Here is a 17,638-nt window from a genome sequence, read left to right on the forward strand (position 1 = left end):
ATTCAGAATGCAGTATGTATGCACCTATTTTTCCATTGATGCCTGTGTTATATTTAGAAATGCATTCCCAAACCATAGTATTACATATTTTTAATTTATTATCTTAACTAGGAATATTTACCCAATACAGCACAGTAAAACTAAAATAAAATGGACCTCTTTGTAACAGATTTCAAATACAGTACAATGGACAAAATATTTGGCCAGACAAAAACTCAGCAAGTCTGCTACATGAAGGTGTCTGGATGTACGGGGCATTTGTCCGTGATCATTAGGTATATGATAGGATTCCAATGTAGCAGACCTAGTCTTCTGCATTGCGCACTTGGATGCAACAAATTTTCATTTAAACAGACATCCTCCTCCCCGAATTAGTCTGTTATACCAAGGTTTCACCATTATTTTAGCTTTTTCAAGTACGCATCGCATACCGTTCAATCCGCATACCGCTCGCTTTTATCGCAAAAATTTTGCCTCGCATACTGCCCAAAAACCCGCTCACTGCTCTTCGTCCGAGACGCGTCCAATGTGCGCCCTTAGCCAGCCTCACATGTGCCGCCGGTTGCGTTGTTTACCAGCCAGCCTCCGCGGTAACATCCAAGCATACAATCGGAACATTTCGTATTATTACAGTGTTTTTGGTGATTTTTTCTGGAAAATAAGTGACCATGGGCCCCAAGAAAGCTTCTAGTGCCAACCCTACAGCAATAAGGGTGAGAATTACTATAGAGATGAAGAAAAAGATCATTGATAAGTATGAAAGTGGAGTGCGTGTCTCCGAGCTGGCCAGGTTGTATAATAAACCCCAATCAACCATCGCTACTATTGGTGGTACAGCTGCTGCTGCTGTTGTACCACCGTCAGCTGCTGCTGCTGCTGTAGTACCATCTGCTGCTGCTGTAGCATCGTCTGCTGCTGCTGTAGCATCGTCTGCTGCTGCTGTAGCATCGTCTGCTGCTGCTGTAGCACTTGTCAGCTGCTGCTGCTGCTGCAGTACCGTCTGCTGCTGCTGTAGCATCGTCTGCTGCTGCTGTAGCATCGTCTGCTGCTGCTGTAGCATCGTCTGCTGCTGCTGTAGCACTGTCAGCTGCTGCTGCTGCTGCTGCTGCTGTAGCACCGTTGTTGGTGTGGCTTATTGAGAATACCAAGAAACAATTAACCCCAGAGGATTTGCCACCCAGGATAACCCAAAAAAGTCAGTGTCATCGAAGACTGTCTAACTTATTTCCATTGGGGTCCTTAATCTTGTCTCCCAGGATGCAACCCACACCAGTCGACTAACACCCAGGTGAACAGGGAAAAATGCCTGGAACTAGTGCTCATATTGGTGAATTTAAAGCCAGCAAAGGTTGGTTTGAGAGATTTAAGAATCGTAGTGGCATACACAGTGTGATAAGGCCTGTTCTGGAAGAAAATGCCAAACAGGACCTACAGTACTCAGGAGGAAAAGGCACTCCCAGGACACAGTGTCTCATCAGTCATTGCTGCATCTTCAATAAAGGTAAATGTCATTTATTCTTCATTTAGTAGAGTAGTACATGCACAATATATATTGTGCATGTACTACTCTACTATTGTGCATGTATCCTTCTCTTTGTGTGTAGGAAAATGTATATTTCATGTGGTAAAATTTTTTTTTTTCATACTTTTGGGTGTCTTGCACGGATTAATTTGATTTCCATTATTTCTTATGGGGAAAATTCACTCGCATACCGATCATTTCGCATAACAATCAGCCCTCTTGCACGGATTAAAGTCGCTATGCGGGGGTCCACTGTACTTGCAAGGACTAAAATGAGTGGAATATTATGAAATATTTCGTAGGAGCACGTGAGGGGGACCTTCGCTCACTGGTAAACAATGCCAGACTGGCTGGGTAGGGAGGCCGCCCCGGCTCACACTGTGTGTACGCGTCCCGGACGAACTACTATTCACGAGTCAACCTATGATTAGCGAGCCCATGTTTATACGAATATATCCCTTTGATTTCCGAAATCTATGATTCCCGAGAACTACGAAAAGCGAGGGACCACTGTAGATTCAAGTCTGACAAATTTAGATTTAGAAAGGACATAGGGAAGTACGTATACAGTATTGGTTTGGTATGAAGTTCTAGATCAGTGGAAAGAACTACGAAGTATCATCGTTGAAATGAGAACTTTGGGTATTTTTAAATACTAGTTGGTCAGGTACACGAGTGGGTGTTGTTGGGTGTGAATTGAACCTGCCTAGCATGGACTAATAGGCCTACTGCAGTGTTCCACTCTCATGTGCTTATACACATTGTATGCTGATGCTGTCTGCTCTTAGGAAGTGTAGTTCAGAAAAGTGAGTATATTTAATTGGTTCTGAAGTAATCTAATTGTAACTGATTATCATAAGTTGGTGACTTATTGTATGAGGAATCAGAGCTTATCTAAACTTCCTTCTAAGCTCTCACAACCTTTATCCAGAGGAAGTTTCATAACCATCCTTGGATCTGTTCCCATTACTGGCCACCTGCTCCCTGTGGGAACTTTTGAGATCCACACTCTGGCCATCACTGTTGACACAGATAACATAAGACTCCTTGAGTCCCATTCTCACAAGCACCCATAAGGTACACTTCTTTTTGGAATCAACTATGCTGCAGGAAATTCCTGCCTCCATGTACAAACTAGAACAAACTTAGCTGTTATTTACCCTTGGGATGGGCGTCCGCCCGCTCGTAATCTATAGCTCAAATGTCTTGTATTTCCCAAAATACCATTGGCCAATTAATACTAAGGAAAAAAAAACATTGTTTTACTATGGGGGCCCAGGAAGAGACTGTGTCTGCAGTACGTCAGGGAAGCCTCTCAGAGCCTTATCCTTGGCCACCAGGCAGTATTTTGAAGTCAGCATGGTCACTGAGCTGGTAGGTCCCTGGAGATGTTGACCAACCGCTGGCTTTTTCCAGAAAAAAGCTCGTTGCTTTGCTAGCCGGTTTCCTGTCCCAGTTCAAGGATGGAGTTGCTAGCTACCTCAGTGTCTAATCTCGCTACCTAATACAGTGGACCCCCGGTTAACGATATTATTTCACTCCAGAAGTATGTTCAGGTGCCAGTACTGACCGAATTTGTTCCCATAAGGAATATTGTGAAGTAGATTAGTCCATTTCAGACCCCCCAAACATACACGTACAAACGCACTTACATAAGTACACTTACATAATTGGTCGCATTCGGAGGTGATTGTTATGCGGGGGTCCACTGTATAACATATTACATGTATTAATGTCTAAACCTGCATTATTAATTCTAATATTATCAACTAACAATTTAAACCTTCCTAAATCATACTTAAGATGTAAATTTATCAATTAGTTTATTAATCTTTAATCTACCCAGTGTTATTGTCAGGTGGAAGGATGTGTTAAGGGTTACTGTGACCACGGCATCAAATTATTTGGATGTGAACCTAGCCGTGGAATTTTTGGTCCCAATAAATTTGCGCACTCGCTTACTTAGTTTTTTATAAATTTTTACAGAGTATTATTTAGTCTTTTAATATCCATATGGTATGCTGTTTAAAAATAAATCTGGCTTGTTGCAGAATGTGTGAGAGATGGGGACAGCAGAGCAGCAGAAGGAGCATTCAGGTGTATCAGGGTCATCAAGCCTTGAATTTGGGGATGATGAGGCTGGGAGTGTGAGACCCCCAGTGTCCCGGGGGTCATCCACAGGTGTCATTTCTGCTGCCTCTAATATTATTAACAGTAGCGGAAGCAGCACATCTGGTGCCCGCCGTGGAAGAGCCTCACCAACAAGTGCCTTGAGTCGTGTTCCTCTTACAAGACTGTGTGAAGAGAAACGGGCTAGACGTTGTCGCTTTTACAGAAATGGCGACCGATGGTTTGGCGGGTCTGTGGTTGCTGTGGGAGGGGACAAACATCGCTCATGGGAGGCATTACTGGCTGATTTAACTCGTGTGTTGGACCACCCAATACACCTGACTGCTGGTGTACGCCACGTGTTTACCCTAGATGGCACCCGTATTACTCAGCTTGACCAAATTGTGGAAGCAAGTGAGTACGTAGTTTCCTCCTCCGAAACGTTCAAAAAATTAGAATACACCCGTGCTCGTTTACCACAGTGGAGAGCCAATGTGCGTCGCAAAGAGGCACTGCATGTGACTGCAGGCACTGCGTTTCCCTCCCCTGTGTCCACACCAGGTAGCGAGGCACCCCCAAGCTTCATTGCTACTACTATAACTACACCTACTCATTCACCCAAGGACTTCATTAGACCTAAACTAGTAACTGTAATCCGTAATGGTGTGCGACCCCGCAAGGCTGTGCGCATTTTGCTTAATCAGCGCACTGCCCGGAGCTTAGAGCAAGTGCTCTCAGACATCACACATGCTATAAAGCTGGACACAGGTGCTGTCAGGAAGATCTACACCCTTGACGGTAGACAGGTCAGTATACTTGTGTTTTCTCCTTATATCCATATTACAATACTTAACATAGTCAGTGTTAGCTTACAGCAAGCAGGCTTGCTCATGCAGAACTTAAGTACATGGTAGCACATATTGTATGTATATTAGTGAATCATCTGTTAGCTTGCAATGAATTTCACTGTATCAGCAATCTTCAGTAAGAAACTGGATAGAATTTCTGTAGCATGTGCTGGATGAGCCACTTGTAATGGCCGTGTAAGCCTGTGGGCTGCAGGCAGAAACAGCCTGGTTAATCAGGGAATTGCCAGGAAAGCAAAAATTTTTGTGGTTGTGTAAATATAAATAAAATAAAATAAAATATTTATTTCTTTGTTAAGGTTACAATGTGTATTTACATATAGTATGAATGGAGCAAAGAAAGCCACTATCATGCCTAGGCATTTTGGGCAGACTTAATACTTATAGACTACTTAAGTCTAGACAGGTGAAGAGTGGCAGAATACTCGATCTTCACTCTAATGTTAATATGAAGTAGTATAATTTATGACAATCTTACATTTAAGTACAAAATTAGGTTCTTTTACAGTGGTAGAATACAAATACTACAGTGGAACCTCTACTTACGAGTTTAGTCCGTTCTTTGACCTTGCTCGCATCTGGATTTGCTCGTTTGCAGTTAGTTTTCCTCATTTAAATTAACTGAAATGGAATTAATTCGTTCCAGTGGAATTCCAGGCACGACACAATACTTCAATAATTTCCTTAATATCAAATCTGTGGCTTATTTATCTATCACAATTCATCTAATATGACATAAACAGTATTAATAACATAGAAACATGATATATACACTAGAATGAATAAAATACACGTCATTACGTATGTGGCTAGTGGTGGTGACAGCAGCCATTGTTGTTGTTGGGGTATATAGGGCCACCACAGTGGTCCTTCCTGCTCTTGATTACATGTGTAGAGAACCTAAGATAACCCAAAAAAAAGCCAGTGTGATTTATAATTGCTACACTCTTAATGCTACACTTAATTGCCACTCTCTTAATGCTACACGTAATTGCTACACTCTTAATGCTATACTTAATTGCTACACTCTTAATACTACACTTTGTCACTAACTCCTGCTTTAGTATTGTACACTTCATAAAGTGGTACGCTGGTACTGCCTGGCCAAGTCCTTAACCCTCCACCTAGTTTGTTTATGTATGATTTCCTGCTTTAATTCCATGGAAATCATCCTCTTTCTCTTCTCAGTACTGTCCTTTGCACTTGCTTTCTTAGGACCCATGGTTAGAAACAAGAAATTTTGCCAAATAAATGCACGAAACGTAAGGAAAACATGAGAATTCCCTCCACCGCGAGTGGAGTGGACTTCCATCTCGTGGTGGCGTTTGGAAACTCATTTATAGGATAGGGTATAACAAGGCCTGCCACTGCTGCTTCATGTTGTCTGCCACTGCTGCTTCATGTTGTCTGCCACTGCTGCTTCATGTTGTCTGCCACTGTTGCTTCATGTTGTCTGCCCCTGCTACCTCATGATGTCTGCCACTGCTGCTGCATGATGTCTGCCACTGCTGCTGCATGTTGTCTGCCACTGCTACCTCATGAGGTCTGCTCCCACTTTCGCTAGTGTGTTGAAGAGCTTTCCAGTATGTGAATGTTGAGGGGCAGTGCCAATCGGATAGGTATTGAATGGTGATGTCATTTGTTTATTCTTTAACATCGCCAAAGAATCGACCATTTCTGCTACTTTGAGCTCAATTTCAAGGTACTTTTCATCGTGAAACCAATCAAAATCATATCTGTTTCTGTAGTATATCTTCCATTCTATCAAATAAGATAAAAAAGAAAAAAACGATAATACAATCATAAAAACCATACGAAAATATACTGCTAAGGGGAGGCTAATGGCTGAGAAGTGAACTCCGTTATTTATGGTCCAATTTCTGCCATTTTTAGTGTACGTTAAAGAAGCATCTTACCATTATACATTGCCCAGGTTTCAATAAGATAATCCAACAACAACTGAGATCCAATTCCCTAGATCAAGAGCCCCCTCGCCAGCATCGAGGAGCCTCCCTTGAGGCTTGCTCACATCTGGAAATTTTGCTCGTGTCTGGAAGCAAAAAATTGACCGAGCGACTGCTCCTATCTGGAAAAACTTGCACATGGATGCACTCGTAAGTAGAGGTTCCACTGTATTCTGTATTTCACTCTTATTATTAATATGAGGTAGTACAATTTATACCATCAGTCATATATTTTTAAGTTTGTAATTAAGCTCATTTACTTTATTATTAATATGCAGTAGTACAATTAGTGAAAATAAAGTACGTATATAGGGGAGTTATGTACTTTGAATTTAGTTGGGGTTTAGCATGGTGTGAGCAGGTTTGTTATTGAGAGATGAGATGATTTTTGAGTATGATCCTAAACTGATTTGTGGGCAGGGGACCTCTTGCTGCTTCAGGCAAAGAATTCCAGATCTTAGGGCCCTTTATGTGCATTGCATTTTTGCAGAGTGTGAGATGGACATGAGGGATGTCAGTGTTTTGTGCCTCATGTCATGTGGAAAGGGGGTTCGTAGGAGATATGGTGATTGGAGTAAAACACACTTGTTGGATGGTAACACTTGTATTAGCAGAGTATGAAGGGGGAGAGCCCAAACTGCCTGTCCTGTCGCCTGCTTGGATTATGGGGAACTGAGGCCGATGCAACGCGTCCCACGCACTCGCGCGGCATCACATGATGTCATACAAACTAGTCACTAGGCCTAGCAAAGGGGTCGTGTGTATGTAAAACATACGGATGGTACTAACTATGATACTCAGATAAACTATACAACACGTGTAGGGGATCAGCAACTATGCTGACAGTTATGCCTGTGTTTTCTGTTGAAGCTGTTTAGGAGAAGTTTGAGTGGAGGGTTGATATTGGAGTTTAATGTTCTGTATATGTAATAGGCACAATAATAAGTGTGTATATTATGGATATTAAGTAAGTTCATGTTTTTGAAGAGAGCTGGGGTGTATTGTCTGGCACTGGAGTTTGTGATCATCCTCACTGCCGCTTTTTGTTGGGTTATTAAAAGTTTGAGGTGATTGGCCGTGGTAGATCCCCCAAGCACAAATACCATAGGTGAGGTAAGGGTTTATTAGAGAGTGGTATAAGGTAAGGAGGGCCCATTGGGGTACATAGTATCGTATCTTGGAAAGGATACCTACTGTTTTGGAAATTTAGATAATTAAGATAATTTAGATAGTAGGATAATAGGTGTAGAGTATGCAAAGGAGATTGGTAGGGATTAAGCCATCGATAAGCATATTCCGAGTTTGTCTCCATGTTATTATTGAGCATTGACAAGTGTTCATTACACTTTATTTATGCATATGTAGGAATGTTAGATAGGGGTTATCAGAGACGAGGGAGATTAGCAAGTAGTACAGTACAGTACTCGGGTTCTGGAGGTTAGAAATGCAGTACTTATACTCTTGAGGGATGGTTAGGAATGATACAGTTGGACAGTCATTTGTATTGTGATCTTTATGCACTTCTGGAAAGAGGGCTATAGAATGAGTAATGGTGAATGTGTTTCCTTCTTTGGTTTACCCTACTTCTAAATTTTGTACCTTTATTTCATTAAGATTGAAGAATTTTGCTTTATGATGTTGACTGCTTTCCATTCCTGCTTTCCATTTTATCTTATACCTTTTATCACGTCTGTCCATCAATTTATTCTGTTGTGGATGTATAGATTGAGGTATGTGAAACAGGTGTTGGTTGCTATATAAGCATCAGACAACACACACTGAAAGTGCAAAGCATACTGAATGGTACCAGAAATTAAGATGCTTTAGGGAACCTTTCCTAGGCTGACATGGAGCCTTATAAAACACAGTTGAGTATAATATATGATTTGCTTTAGTTGACTGCTCATTAATTTTCTGATAAGCTGAGCATACATTGTGTGATGGGAAGATCTACATAACAAGGATACACAACTGCAGTGTAACCTGTAGCTCAGTGGTAGACAGCAAGTGCAGTAGTGTCATCCACAAGAAATGTTGCAATACTTTGCCAATCGAAAATGCTTGGAGGATGAGAAAGATGTTTTCAATGACGCCCATTTTGACTACTAAGCACGTAAGAAAGACATGATTAAGGTAGGGCCAGCTGGGAGGCGTATGGCCCCAAGTTGTGCATGGTTATGCTATCATGGTGTGACCTCCACTGTCTGGACAACACTGCTATATTACACTTACTGCCACCACCAACCGTTGCTGTTACCACTCAGCATTCAATCTTCCAAGCAGCACTGCTGTCACCACCCTCCACGACCCCCCACCACTGCTGCTGCTGTTACCCCCCAGTATTATAACTATCACTGGGCACTACTTCCACCACCACTGCTGTCACCACCCACCACTGCTGTCACCACCCACCACTGCTGTCACCACCCACCACTGCTGTCACCACCCACCACTGCTGTCACCACCCACCACTGCTGTCACCACCCACCACTGCTGTCACCACCCACCACTGCTGTCACCACCCACCACTGCTGTCACCACCCACCACTGCTGTCACCACCCACCACTGCTGTCACCACCCACCACTGTTGTCACCACCCACCACTGCTGCCACCACTCAGCACTGCTGCCACCACTCAACACTGCTGCCATCACCCACCACTGCTGCCACCACGCACCACTCTGCACTGCTGCCACCACGCACCACTCTGCACTGCTGCCACCACGCACCACTCTGCACTGCTGCCACCACGCACCACTCTGCACTGCTGCCACCACACACCACTGTGCACTGCTGCCACCACACACCACTGTGCACTGCTGCCACCAGGCACCACTGTGCACTGCTGCCACCAGGCACCACTGTGCACTGCTGCCACCAGGCACCACTGTGCACTGCTGCCACCAGGCACCACTGTGCACTGCTGCCACCACGCACCACTGTGCACTGCTGCCACCACGCACCACTCTGCACTGCTGCCACCACGCACCACTCTGCACTGCTGCCACCACGCACCACTCTGCACTGCTGCCACCACGCACCACTCTGCACTGCTGCCACCACGCACCACTCTGCACTGCTGCCACCACGCACCACTCTGCACTGCTGCCACCACGCACCACTCTGCACTGCTGCCACCACGCACCACTCTACACTGCTGCCACCACTCAGCATTGGTGCCACCACTCAACATTGGTGCCACCACTCAGCATTGGTGCCACCACTCAGCATTGGTGCCACCACGCAGCATTGGTGCCACCACTCAGCATTACTGCCACCAGTCAGCATTGCTGCCACCAGTCAGCATTGCTGCCACCACTCAGCACTGCTGCCACCACTCAGCACTGCTGCCATCACCCACCACTGCACTGCTGCAGTTACTCAGTACTGTGACCAGCCAACAGTGTTGCCAACCCTGGGCAGGTCGGCAGTCACGGGTGTTTATCTAAAAATAGTTCCTCTGGTGTAGTAAGACTCACAGGTCAACTGCCCTCCCCTCCCCTACTGTAACCTTCCCTTCCCTCAGCTTCTCCCTCTCACGCATTCGCCTGCCCTTCCTTTACTCACCTGTCCTCCTTTTCCCTTCTCTTCCCTCCCCCTCTTTCACCTGTCCCTCATTTTGTGGCCACCCTTTCAGGGGTAGTCTCAGCTGGGCCCACCTCTATTCAGGATGTTACTGTTTTTACTGGTCGTGTGAGCCCTTTCATACATATTCTTCAATTTATGTATGGATTCTGCCTCTTATCGTTTCGCTGTCTAGGTCGTTCCGCTTCCTGACCACTCTAAGGCAAAAATATATTTCTAACTTCTTTGTGACTCGTCTGTGCTTTTAACTTTCAACTGTGACCTCGCGTACTTTTGATCTGCCTCTCAGTGGTTCTCCTTGTCCACCCTGTCACTGGTAACCCTCCATGGTCTACCCTCTTACAATTAGAAAGCAATGCATTATTTATATCCCTGGCCCAAAACACTGAAGCCACCAGCAGATATAAAAGATATTGCCAGATTAGACAAGGTACTGGGTATCAGTGGTACAGTATACACACAAGTATGTTAATAAGACACAGTATGTGGTTTATGGCATTTTACTGAGAAGGCGTTTTGTCCACCAGGGATTTTATTAATTCCCAAGTAAGAATTAGTGAGGTCCGTAGTGGACGAAATTTCTTGGCAATACGTCTTGCATTATATATTGTCTTATTAACAAGGTGTGATGGGTATGCTGGTTACTAGCAGCGTCAGCCTAGTTGATCAGCCAACAAGGAAGCCTAGCCTCAGTCTTGACCCAGAGGTAAATGGTATGGTGATCCCGACAGACTAGAAAAAGAACAGTTGTGTACAGTTCTTTGGCTTCATCAGTCCTAAGATTGATGAAGCCATTCGTGGCAAAACTTTTCCTTTAATAAATATACTAAATTGTACACGTGTCCGTTTCTTTGAGAGGGTAGAAGAATCTTGGAAATCGATCACGGGTACATCATGTACACTAATTGTAACTTCAGTGGTGTGCCTTTACCGTACATTTATTTATTACAGTTATTGAATTTAGTTTTCACATCAGTGAAAGCATTTTCTCACGTGTAAATCTTTCTTGGTCCTGCAGGTAGTTAGTTTGCGGGACTTCTTCTATGATGACGATATCTTCATAGCCTACGGACCGGAACGACTCTCACACGATGATTTTGACCTCGACTCGGAAGGTACCTTCGCTTTCCTTATTTTCCCATGTATTTATTCTTAAATATATCTATAGAGTACTTCCAGGAAGAGGCTCCAAATCAGTCAAGTTGTTATGGTTACATATTCCGTGGGCTGCTGGGAGCAACAACATGGCGAGATTAGCTACGTATCATTGAACGCCCCCTCAAGGAAGGTTCCTTGATGTTGGTGAGGGGCTCTTAATTTAGGGAATTGGATCTGTGCTCCAGTTCCCCGAATTAAGCCTGAATGCCTTCCACATATCCCCCCCCCCAGGCGCTGTATAATCCTCCGGGTTTAGCGCTTCCCCCTTGATTATAATAATAATAATAATAATCATTGAACGCCTTTAATTGACTTTGGGGTAAAAAATCTTGAACTTCTGAAAAAATGGATAGCTTTGTTAGGTAATTAATTTTTTAACAACTCGTAATGAATGTTGACTGAATTAACCCCAAAACTTGGATGGACAGGAAAGAAGCTGACAGCATCGTTCAGCGTAACGAATACTAGTAAGTTTATACTAAAATGCATTTATTTTTCTCTTTTCAAATAAGCAACATTTCAATGATCAAGGACCATGACCAGCTTATGGTTAAAATGATTAAATGGCACAGATGTTTATTTTATGTCTCTGCTCTAAAAGCGCATTCATATTTGAGGCCACGCAGAGATCTTTGAACTTCCCCCTTTTTTTTTTCTGTGAATGACGTGTGATATCACCACTGGTGTCCCGCTTCCCTCCTACACTACCCTAGTTACTTTTGTACTTTTGTCATTATCAGTCATCACCACCTACCCACAACCACCACCACCACCCACAACCACCACCACCCACAACCACCACCACCACCCACAACCACCACCCACAACCACCACCACCACCACCCACAACCACCACCACCCACAACCACCACCACCACCCACAACCACCACCACCACCCACAACCACCACCACCACCCACAACCACCACCACCACCCACAACCACCACCACCACCCACAACCACCACCCACCACCCCCACCCACAACAACCACCACCACCACCCACAACCACCACCCACCACCACCACCCACAACAACCACCACCACCACCCACAACCACCACCACCACCACCCACAACCACCACCACCACCACCCACAACCACCACCCACAACCACCACCCACAACCACCACCACCACCACCCACAACCACCACCACCCACAACCACCACCACCCACAACCACCCACAACCACCACCACCCACAACCACCACCAACCACCACCCACAACCACCGTCCACAACCACCGCTATCACCACCACCCATAACAACCATCACCACCACCCACAACAACCACCACCATCACCACCCACAACAACCACCACCATCACCACCCACAACAACCACCACCCACAACAACCACCACTATCACCACCCACAACAACCACCATCACCACCCACAACAACCACCACCATCACCACCCACAACAACCACCACCATCACCACCCACAACAACCACCACCATCACCACCCACAACCACCACCATCACCCACAACCACCACCACCATCACTACCCACAACCACCACCACCACCACCCACAACCACCATCACCCACAACCACCACCACCCACAACCACCCACCATCACCACCACCCACAACCACCACCATCACCACCCACAACCACCACCATCACCACCCACAACCACCACCACCATCACCACCACCCACCACCACCACCCACAACCACCACCATCACCACCCACAACAACCACCATCACCACCACCCACAACAACCACCACCATCACCACCACCCACAACAACCACCACCACCACCACCCACAACAACCACCACCACCATCACCACCACCCACAACAACCACCACCACCATCACCACCACCCACAACAACCATCACCACCACCCACAACAACCACCACCATCACCACCACCCACAACAACCACCATCACCACCACCCACAACAACCACCACCATCACCACCACCCACAACAACCACCACCATCACCACCACCCACAACAACCACCACCATCACCACCACCCACAACAACCACCACCATCACCACCACCCACAACAACCACCACCACCCACAACAACCACCACCACCCACAACAACCACCACCATCACCACCACCCACAACAACCACCACCATCACCACCACCCACAACAACCACCACCATCACCACCACCCACAACAACCACCACCATCACCACCACCCACAACCACCACCACCACCCACAACAACCACCACCACCCACAACAACCACCACCACCCACAACAACTGCCACCATCACCACCACCCACAACAACTGCCACCATCACCACCACCCACAACCACTACCTCCATCACCCACAACCACTACCACCCACAACAAAAATCATCGCCACCACCATTACACTCATCAATGGTGTCACCATTATTGCACTTTTCCATCACCTTCACTGACGCCATCACCCTGAATATCATTTTCTGTATCACCAGCAACAACAGATGCTTCACAGGTTTCCTCATGTTGCTGAGGCCTAAGCTTTAGATGTTTAATTTTGCTTCTGCAGCAGCTTTGCATAGTCCTCATCTTCCTAAGCCAGACCCAGCCCAACATTCCCAGATAGTTTGATAACTGAAGGCTGGCCATATCTATTAGCTGGAGGGAAAGTAGATGCCAGGTACCTTGACCTGCCTTGAATCAGCTGGTCGAAGAGTGTCGGCACAATCAGTAGCACTAGACTAGATAGCACCATGGTTCTTGAATGATTGTATGTCTCAACCTCTTTGGAAAATCTTTGTGATTTCACTACATGAAGGTAAACTTGTCAGACCAATGGAAAAAAATGGCACATGTCAATTTTCAAAACAAATGATAGGAAGAAAGAACCTTTTCAATTACAGATCTGTCCTGTTGACAGTGTTCCTGTAAAACTAGTTAGAAAAACCATGAGAGAAAAGCTAATAGAACACTGGGAATATGGAAGAAATCTAAATAGCAAATGCAGTATTGTGGTTTGCTTTGCAATTAGAACATTCCTGTGCTGTATATCAAGTCTATTAAACTGCTGCAATAGATTTAGAGTAATTAGGAAACAAAATGGATAAGTAGGTGCATTCATTTAAATTTTATAAAGCTGTCAATGAGTTCCACGTGAAAAAAATAATCAGGAAACTGCAGTATAGAGGAGTAAAAGGCAAAGTACTTTGGTACATGATTGTTTAAATGGCAAGCAAAAGCAACCACTGACAGAGAGTAAAATGACCAGACTGTGATTGTTATGTGGAAAAGCAGACTTTCTACAGGAACAGCCTGTTTAATCAGGCAATTAACAAGGAAGGTTGCCTCAAGCCAGGCTACAGTGGTATAAGAAACCTTGAAACTGGTCCCAGGTAAGTTAGATATATCACTGGGTAATGTGATCAGTGGGATGCTGCAAGGATTGGTGCTTTCCCACTGTATTTGTGGTTTACTGTATGCAGATCATCTGCCAGAACTAACAAAAACTACATATGTTTATGGATGATATAAAAAGACTGCATGATATACCCAAAAAATTACATTGTATCATTGTATGAAGACATGAGTAAGAACATAAGAAAGGAGGAACACTGCAGTATGCCTGTTGGCCCATACTAGATTGAACAAGTGCATTAACAGAAAGATGGTAAAATTTTTGATAAGTCCCTTGTATTTAAAATGCAAGAAAATATTATGACATCAAATAGAGATAGACTTATGAATCAACGACACATAATACGTGACTAAATCCTTGTGTATTTTTTCCAGAGTGTAAAACTATACAGCCTATGGTCAAGTGTCCATTAAGTCCTCGTAGACCACGACGCATGCCATCGCCCAAACCTCGCGGTCGTGCAGTTTCACCCCTAGCAATATTTGATGGCCCAGGTAAAATGGTTAATTATTTATTTTGAAGACATTCTTCATTGCAACATGTCTTTTTAAGTTGCTGACAGAATTCACTATTTGTGTGTGTGTGTGTGTTCGTGCAAATACATACATACATACATGCATAGTCTCCTATATGTGGTTGCAGGAGTTGATTCACATCTGGCCCCGCGTCTTCGCTAGTCACTGCTAGGTTGGCTCTACTCACTCCAAGAGGCTTATCGTACCTTTTAAAGCTATGTATGTACCCTATCTCCATTACTTCACTCTCCAGATTGCTCCACTTCCTGACAACTCTAAGGCTGAAGAAATACTTCCTAACATCCCTGTGACTCATCTGAGTTTTTAACTTCCAGTTGTGTCCCCTTGTTCCTGTATCCTGTCTCTGAAATATTCTGGCCCTGTCCACCTAGTCATTTCTTTGTATTTTATGTCATTATCATGTCACCCCTATCCCTCCTGCCCAATGCTGTCAGGTTGAGTCCCATTAACCTTTCCTCATAAGGCATACCTTTAAGCTCCAGAACTAGTCTTGATTCAAACTCTTGCACTTTCTAATTTCTTGACAAGGTGTGCATTTTATACTTATGCTGCATACTCCAATATAGACCTGATATACACTGTGTGTGTGTGTGGGTGGCTGTCTGGCTGTCATGTCAGTAGTAGTGTACTCATAGTAACTGTTACATGGCTGTGTGTAGGTGCCTGGCTGTGTGTGGATGGCTGGCTGGCTGGCTGGCTGTGTGTGGCTGGCTGGCTGGCTGGCTGTGTGTGGGTGGTTGGCTGGCTGGCTGTGTGTGGGTGGTTGGCTGGCTGGCTGTGTGGGGGTGGTTGGCTGGCTGGCTGTGTGTGGGTGATTGGCTGGCTGGCTGTGTGTGGGTGGCTGGCTGGCTGGCTGTGTGTGGATGGCTGGCTGGCTGGCTGGCTGGCTGTGTGGGTGGCTGGCTGTGTGTGGGTGGTTGGCTGGCTGGCTGTGTGTGGGTGGTTGGCTGGCTGGCTGTGTGTGGGTGATTGGCTGGCTGGCTGTGTGTGGGTGGGTGGCTGACTGGCTGACTGGCTGTGTCTGGCTGGCTGGCTGGCTGGCTGGCTGGCTGTTGGTGGGTGGGTGGCTGACTGTCTGGCTGTCATGTCAGTAGTAGTGTACTCATAGTAACTGTTACATGGCTGTGTGTAGGTGGCTGGCTGTGCGTGGATGGCTGGCTGGCTGGCTGGCTGGCTGTGTGCAGGTGGCTGGCTGCTGGCTGTGTGTGGGTGGTTGGCTGGCTGGCTGTGTGTGGGTGGCTGGCTGGCTGTGTGTGGGTGGCTGGCTGGCTGTGTGTGGGTGTGTTGTGTGGGTGTGTTGTGTGGGTGTGTTGTGTGGGTGTGTTGTGTGGGTGTGTTGTGTGGGTGTGTTGTGTGGGTGTGTGTTGTGGGTGTGTGTTGTGTTGTGTGTGGGTGTGTGAGGTGGCTGTCTATACTCACCTAATTGTGGCTGCAGGGGCTGAATCATAGCTCCTGGCCCTGCCTCTTCACTGGTCGCCACTAGGTCACTCTTCATGCTCCATGGGCTTGATCATACCTCTTCTTAAAGCTATGTATGGACCCTGCCTCCATTACCTCACTTTCCAGACTATTTCACTTCTTGATAGCTCTGACTAAAGAAGTACTTCCTAACATCCCTGTGACTCATCTGAGTTTTTAGGTTTGAATTGTTACCTCTTATTGCTATGCCCCATCTTAGGAACATCCTCTGCCTGTCCACCTTGTCGATTCCTCTCAGTATTTTATATGCCGTTATCATGTCCTCCAGTGTTGTCAGGTCAATATTCCTTAACCTCTCCTCATAGGACATGCCCCTTAGCTCCGGGACTAGTCTCATTGCAAACCTTTCTCTAATTTCTTGATGTGCTTGGCCAGGTGTGGGTTCCAAACTGGTGCAGCATATTCCAATATGGGCCTGGCATACATGGCGTGCAGAGTTCTGAACAACTTAATGTGATGTTTGCTAGTCGCTCATATGCTGCAGCAATTATTTGGTTGATGTGTGCCTCAGGAGATGTGCTCGGTATTATACTCACCCCAAGGTCCTTTTACTTGAGTAAGGTTTATAGCCTCTGGTATCTTAGACTGTACTCTGTTTGCAATCTTCTTTGCCCTTCCTCAATCTTCATGACTTTGCACTTGGTGGGGTTGAACTCCAGGAGCCAGTTTCTGGAGCAGGCCTGCAGCCTGTCCAGATCCCTTTGTAGTCCTGCCTGATCTTCCTCTGATTGACCTCTACTCATCAACTTCATATTGTCTGAAAACGGGGACATTTCTGAGTATTTCTTCTGTCCTGTCATTCACATACACAGAAACAGCACCATCCTAGGACTGACCCCTGTGGAACCCCGTTCATCACAGTCATTAACTTCAAAAGGTCTTCAGCAGATCTCAGATGAAGATCAAAAGATCCTTTTTTTCTCTCTTCAGTTTTTGTCTCCATGTGAGTTTTCTCAATTCATTGACAAGTGTCCATTACAGTTTTATGGTTCATCTCACATGCATGTGCACACACATCAGCTACCTCATCCTGAAAAAAAAGACTGTGCCTG

General features: G+C 45.5%; 1 protein-coding gene across 8 annotated transcripts in view; it reads left to right on the top strand.

Moving 5' to 3' along the window:
- LOC128688920 (serine/threonine-protein kinase DCLK1) overlaps positions 1–17,638 on the top strand; it is a 113,303-nt gene that overhangs the window by 11,986 nt on the left and 83,679 nt on the right. For 7 of the 8 annotated variants that reach the window (XM_070085530.1, XM_070085527.1, XM_070085533.1 and 4 more), the window contains 3 exons: positions 3,574–4,437; positions 11,066–11,162; positions 14,946–15,065. In XM_070085530.1, coding sequence (XP_069941631.1) covers positions 3,586–4,437; positions 11,066–11,162; positions 14,946–15,065 — 1,069 coding nt within the window. In that variant the 5' untranslated portion in view covers positions 3,574–3,585. Of the gene's footprint in view, positions 1–1,852; positions 2,329–3,573; positions 4,438–11,065; positions 11,163–14,945; positions 15,066–17,638 lie in introns of those variants that run through there. The other variant, XM_070085529.1, reaches the window with a different exon arrangement.

This window comes from Cherax quadricarinatus, chromosome 16 (assembly GCF_038502225.1).
Source record: "Cherax quadricarinatus isolate ZL_2023a chromosome 16, ASM3850222v1, whole genome shotgun sequence".
NCBI lineage: Eukaryota > Metazoa > Arthropoda > Malacostraca > Decapoda > Parastacidae > Cherax > Cherax quadricarinatus.